General features: G+C 43.5%; 1 protein-coding gene across 1 annotated transcript in view; it reads right to left on the bottom strand.

The window, feature by feature from the left end:
- Positions 1 to 983: 983 nt before the first annotated feature.
- Il2ra (interleukin 2 receptor subunit alpha) overlaps positions 984 to 6,584 on the bottom strand; it is a 38,995-nt gene continuing 33,394 nt past the window's right edge. The window contains exons 7-8 of the mRNA XM_040755541.1: positions 5,791 to 5,857; positions 984 to 3,228 (exon numbers count right to left, since the gene is read on the bottom strand). Coding sequence (XP_040611475.1) covers positions 3,204 to 3,228; positions 5,791 to 5,857 — 92 coding nt within the window. The 3' untranslated portion in view covers positions 984 to 3,203. The remainder of the gene's footprint in view (positions 3,229 to 5,790; positions 5,858 to 6,584) is intronic.

Raw genomic sequence — 6,584 nt, 5'->3', positions numbered from 1 at the left:
ATGCTACTCACAATGGGCAGGACCTTCCCGTATCAATCATCAGTAAAGACAATCTGATCAAGGAGATTCTTAATTAAGGTTCCCTCATCCTAGGTGTCTCTAGGTTGTGCCAAGTTGACAATATCAACTAACTAGAGCAACAATAAGATATGTTCTTCTAAGGCCTGGGGATTTTACTAACAAGGAAAGAAAAGAAGAACGGATTTAGGATGCCATTGGGAGTAATTTGTCATTGCTGTATGCCCGATTTGAGATAATTTCAACATCTCAGCTGTACCCAAGTCTGGATGTGATGCTCACATGAGCCTCCAAACCATGTCTTGCCTTTGTCTTGGCCACCCTTTTCATCACTATGACGAAAGAGCTGACAGAGATAACTTAGGGGAGGAGAGGTTGGCTTTGGCTTACAGTTTTAGAGGGTACACTCCACAGTGGCAGGTAAAGCACAGAGGATGACTCTGTGGCAACAGAAGTATGTTGTGGAACTCCTCACATGGTGGCTTCATAGGATAGCAGAGAAAGAGACTAGAAGCAAGTCTGGGCTGTCACCCTCAAAGGTTCACCTCCAATTACCTGTCTCCATGAGCAGAGCTTCTTAAAGGTCCCATAACCCAAAGCAGTTCTGCTAGCCAGTGTTTGAACCCATGAGCCTGTTGAGGACATCTCCAATTCAAGCCACAACAGCTTTTTAGCAGAATTTTTTCAGACCTTTTTTATGTTATTAAAAATTATTAAAAGCATTAAAAATAACTAAGGATCCCAAAGGGCTTCCTTAATGTAAACTAGTATCTACCAATATTAATCATCTTTAAAAACTAAAACCAAGCCGGGCATTGGTGGCACATGCCTTTAATCCCAGCACTTGGGAGGCAGAGGCAGTCGGATCTCTGTGAGTTTAAGGCCAGCCTGGTCTACAGAGAAATCCTGTCTTGAAAAAACAAAAACAAAAAACAAACAAACAAAAAAACTAAAACCAAGAAAAATTTAAAATATCATTAATTAATTATTTTATAAACAACAAGATAAATCCATTATATGTTAACATCAGAGTAACGACAACTTTACACATGTAGCTTCTAGGAAATTTCACCTTACATTTACGAAGGAGAGTAAAACAGTTAAACAATATCTTAGTATTATTAAGAAAAAATTTTATCGTATCCCCATCTCCCAGAGGACAAAGATTCAGTTCCCAGCACCTACATGGCAGCTTACAACCAGCTGTTTCAGGGGATTCAACATCTTCGACTGACCTCCCTGGGCACCAGGCACACATGTGGCAAACAGATATGCATTGAAAATTTAATTTTATACAAGTAAGATCGTTCTTATGGAGAGGGCAGGGTTTTGCTATTTAGGTCAAGCTGACCTCACATTTGCTGTGATCCTCCTGCCTCATCCTCCTGAGTCCTGGACTTCAAAGTATGTACCACCAACCACAGCTCTCTAGAAAGATTTTTAACATTATTTTTTCTTTTCTAAAATTAGTGGTTTGAGATTCTACTTAATCTTTCTTTTCCCCAAGAAAGGTATACTTTTGAAAGGTCATAGATAGGAAAAGTCTGGTTTACACTTGGTCACATAAGAGATCAAAAATGGCTCTGTCTGATCTTTGATTTTCTATAACATTTTCAGTCTTTTCAGAAATGAAAACTGATACTTGAAGCTTCTTGTGAATCCTCCCAAACAAGGTTAAATTTGAATATCTGACTCAACTTATTTGAGAGGAAATCTTAAGTAAGAGATTGAACAAGAATGCTCTCGGAGGCCTGGGCACCAGAACTTAGTTGCTTTTGGTAGCAGTGGAAGGTGAGACCACACAGGGATAGTTCAGTGGTTCACAAAGTGTGGTCTAGAGATCAGCATCAAGGCACCACCCCAGAACTTGTGAAAAATCCCAGCTCCACATTTACCGACTTAGAGACTGGGCTGGTGTCATAGTCTGTTTTCCTAAGGCTTCCTGGTGACTCAGGATTGGGAGATTTTGGGGGGAAATTATTTGAAGATGGCCAGGATATCTAGTCTGTAGTTAATCTTTAGTATATTCTCCCCTCTTCCTCATTCCTTCCATCCCTTCCATAAATATTCCTTTTTTTTCAGTGTTTTTTGTGATATGTACCAGGTACATGTCTGCACCTTGTATGTCCACTTGTAAGGCCAAATTTAGAGTACAAGTCATAGCAGTCCCAAAGAAACCAGCTCCTAGAGTGGCCTACTAGTAAAGCATCTGGTAAGTCTAATTCTTGTCCCTCCACCTAGCCTTCTGCCCCCAACAATACCTTAGACACAGGCCTCTGAATACCGAAACTCCACAGTTACCCACAACTTGGCCACTTTGTTTTGAGGCTATTAAAAAATTGTCCTGCCATAGTTTATGTTCTTTTTGGAGGGTGTGGGGGTTCAAGACAGAATTTCTCTGTCGCTTTGGAGGCTGTCCTGGAACTAGCTCTTGTAGATCAAGCTGGTCTCGAACTCACAGAGAACCACCTGCCTCTGCTTCCTAAGTGCTGGGATTAAAGGTGTGCACCACCACCACCACCACCCAGCTATAGTTTATGTTCTTTAGAAATTCAAAACTTAAGCTTCAACGGAAAGGGGGTTCCCTTCTAGGATTGAGATAAGAACATATGGAGTCCTAGTTACCAGCCCAGAGTTCTAAAGGCTGGTTAGTAAATGATGAAATCAGAAGAACCAGTTAGGGGACCAGAGGTTGATAAAGGCGTCACTTGGCTAGGATGAGTTTGTGAGAGCAGGAAGGGTGCGGGTGCAGGGGAGGAGGAAGAGGGGGAAGAGGAGAAGGAATATTTATATTAGTGCTAGGCTTTATGTAGTCTTTCCAAACTGGGAAGTTCCCATGAAGTCACCTAAAATTCTGTTTTGTATATGGCATGAAAGTGTCCATGCCACTCTAGCTTTCATCGACGTATGTACATGAAAACAAAGCATACAGAGTGCTGTTGGGCCCTCTCTCCCATTGAAGACATTAGAAATGGTCAGATCCCATTCTTCAATAGCGAAGTCCAGTTTAGTGATGGAGTCAAGGTTTCCTGACGTGTGTGCTGCTATGGCCAGTGACTTCAGAACTTTCTAGAACCCAAGGGATCAACAGGAGACACCTGTTGAGTGAGTGTTTGGCTTCTTTGATTTCCTTGAGCTTCATGGTTCCCATCAGCTTCTCTTGGCCTCCAACTGCTCTGAGTTTTCTAGATGGTTCTTCTACTCTTCTTCCTGGAAGATGATTAACTCAGTCACAGTCACACATGTCATAGTACAACACGGTCCCCACCCAAATACACGTGAGCTGAACAGTCCACTTTAATGTTGAGATTCTAATTTTGAATTCCACCTCAGAATCTTGCTACCTTCCTACCTAAGGAAACTTAGCCTCAAGGCTTCCCCATCCCTCTGACTTCCACACACATGCAGTGTCAAGGGCCCCGATCTCACTCACACACACACACAAAAAAATAATTAAGGTTAAAAAATAAGAAAAGAGAAAAATATTAACCAGTTACAAAGGGCTGGGTTGTAACTGAATAGAACACATGTGTAGCATGCACAAGGCCTTGGATTCAACTCCCAGAACAAAAATACAAAATTCCTGAAAATTTAACCAATGCGAGCTAGCTATTGCACACTCCTAGTTCCTAGTAATTGTTCCAAAACAATCAAAAACACCTCTGGCAAAGACCAGATTTTTCTGTAATTTAGAGGTAGGTTTCCAGTTGGTCACAAGAGGGCACCATTAGGTGAAAGTAGCCTCTAGAAAATAGACTTTTTGTTTTCGTTTAAGAAAAATTATCTTATTTTTAACTATGTGTCCATTTTGGGAGGAGGTATAAATGTGGGTGCAGGAACCCATGTGTCAGAGACAAGGTCTTGTTATGTAGCCCCAGGCTGGACTCCTCGGTGCTAGGATTTTAGGTTTGTGCCAAATACTCCCAGAGGTATAGTTTTTCTTTTGGGGTTTTGTTTGTTCATTTTATCAAATTTTTTGACCAGAGATGTCATATTGAGATTATATTTCCGTCTCCCTGATGGTACTGGGGGTGTGTGTCTTGGGAACTCACGTGGTTTTAGGCTCTTCCTTACTTCCCATTATAAACTATGCTATTACTGCTCAAGAACAGCCTATCCTCTGTTTCTGAGTGTTTGGGTCTCCAAGCTACCAAAGCTGCTGACTAGGGAGAAGGTCTAACAAGTGCAGAGTCCCCTAGACTGCCAGGCATATGGCATCTTGCTTCATGCCAGGGCTATGAGTGGTTCCTGGTACAACAACCATCAGGGGCTCCTCAACTGGGCTGCAGTGATTTCTACTTCTTGATTCACCTGGGAAAATTAGGAGCAGGCCAGATGAACAAGATAAGAAGGGAAGGAACCGGATTCCTACCTCACCCACCTGTGTTATTAAAGGATTTACGAGATACAAGTGGGCCAGAACTTGCTTTGGCAGAACAAGGGTGCCTTTCACATTTGGAACTGCCATGGTTAGTTTAATTGTCAATTTAACCCAACCTAAAAGTACTGGAAGGGAAATGCTCCTTGATGGGTTACCTAGATTATTCCCCGTGGTCATGTCTGCAGGGGATTATCTTCATTATGTAAACTGATGTGGGATGACCTAGCCCATGGGGTTAGGTCCCAGGCTGTATAAAAAAGAGAAAGTGAGCTGGACATATGTGTGCATCCATTAATCCATTGCACTCTGCTTTTGAATATGGGTGTGACACGAGTAACTGCTTCAAGTTCCAGCCACCTTAGCTCCCACACAATGATGGAGTGCAACCTGGAACTGTGAGTCAAATAAACCCTTTCCTCCTTAAGTTGCTTTGTCTGTTTTTTGTTGTTGTTTGTTTGCTTTGGTTTTTGCTTTTTATCATACCCACAGGAAATGAAACTAAGACAGGGACAGAATATCTCACACAGACGACTCTAATGAGGACAGATTGGCTTTTCTCAAGATGGTTTGATATAAGGTCTCATGTAGCCCAGGATGACCTTGAACTTCTAGTTTCCCTGCTTCTCCCTCCAGAGTGCTGGGATTATTGGTGTATGCCACTATACTTGGTTTCTTGTGGTGCTGAGGTCAAGCCTGGGCTTTGTGAGCATGCTTAAGCACCTGGTCTACCAACTGAACAACATCCCTAGGCACTTTATTTATTCATCTATTTTGAGATCGGTCTTACTACGAAGCTGAGGCTGACATGCTATTGTCTATGCAGCCCAGACTGCCCTCAAGCTCAAACTCCTGATCTTCCTGCCTCCAGATCCTGAATGCAGGGATTAAAGGAATGTACCAGTATGCCCAGTCATTACTCCCTCCCTGCCTGCCTCCCTCCTTTTATCTTTCTCTCTGTGCAAGTGTTATGTATGGGTACAAGTGTGTGGGAGTAAATGTATATGTGGAGGCTTGAGGTCAACCTTGGGTATTGTTCCTTAGCCCATTCACATACTTTTGAAACAATGTTTCTTAAGGAACCTGGAGTCCTCCAGTTTTGCTAGGCTGGCGGGAGTCTAAGGGATCCACTCCTGCCTGCCTCCTCAGGACTGGAAACACGGGTGAGCACTGTCAGGTTCAGCTTCTGTTTGGTTGGTTTTGTTTTTGTTTGTTTGTTTGTTTTTTTGTTTTACAAAGCTTTAGGGGATGGAACGCAAGTGCTCATGCCTGCATGGTAAGCAGTTATAGAGGGAGGTGTCTTTCCAGCTTGTCAGTCTGGGCAGTGTTCATGCTGCCAGGCCAGGGACCAGACGTGGTGGGCACTTAGCACTTACAGTGTCAGACTCACTCACCATCTTCGTTGCCAGGTGAGTCCGCTCAGAAGAAGGATGCTGATGAGCAGGAAGACACAGCTGGCCACTGGGGGGGAGAGAGAGAGAGAGAGAGAGAGAGAGAGAGAGAGAGAGAGAGAGAGAGAGAGTGAGTTCAGGTTGAGCACTGAGGCCATGCTTTGGGGGGTGCAGTGGGGTGTGGAGCGAAGGTTCTGGATCCATGGGTCAGGGGAGAAAATTCCTTAGGTAGCAAGGACCTCCTGCACAGCTGCAGTCTACAGCTTCTTCTTTCTGTAGGAAAGGGGCTGGCACTTGTCCTCTGAAGTGGACTGCAGTTGAAACTTGAGGAAGGCTCAGAGGACAGGCCTCACCATGAAGGAAATGTAGAAGATGGGAAATCCTAAGCACACTGATAATCTCCTGTAGGCAATTACATTTCCCAAATGCTGCCTTATGAAGGTTCCAAATCCACTATTTTTCCCCCAATGGTCCAGACAGGTGTAGCTTTGAAGCCTGTCTTTATACTTCCTACCAGGAACAACTAACGTGCTCATGGACAATTTTTCTCTCTCCCTGGGTCGTGGCTTTGTCCCTCACAAAAATTGGGGAGGCACTGTTCTTGAAGATATATGTGGGAGGAAGTGGTTTAGGGTGCCGTAAGACTTAACTCTTGTGATGCTCTTGATTGACAGAACCTAGAGTCACTTTAGAGACAAAACTCTGGGCATGTCTGTGCAAGACTATCTAGATTATTGCCACTCCCAATTCACTTCTCTGGGTGGGTAAGGCCTTCCTTGGGAGACCAAGTTGGGGAA

The sequence above is a fragment of the Mesocricetus auratus genome, unplaced genomic scaffold (genome assembly GCF_017639785.1).
Source record: "Mesocricetus auratus isolate SY011 unplaced genomic scaffold, BCM_Maur_2.0 Super-Scaffold_100013, whole genome shotgun sequence".
Classification (NCBI taxonomy): Eukaryota; Metazoa; Chordata; class Mammalia; order Rodentia; family Cricetidae; genus Mesocricetus; species Mesocricetus auratus.
The sequence above is the reverse complement of the archived record's forward strand: the minus strand, read 5'-3'. Positions and strand labels throughout refer to the sequence as shown.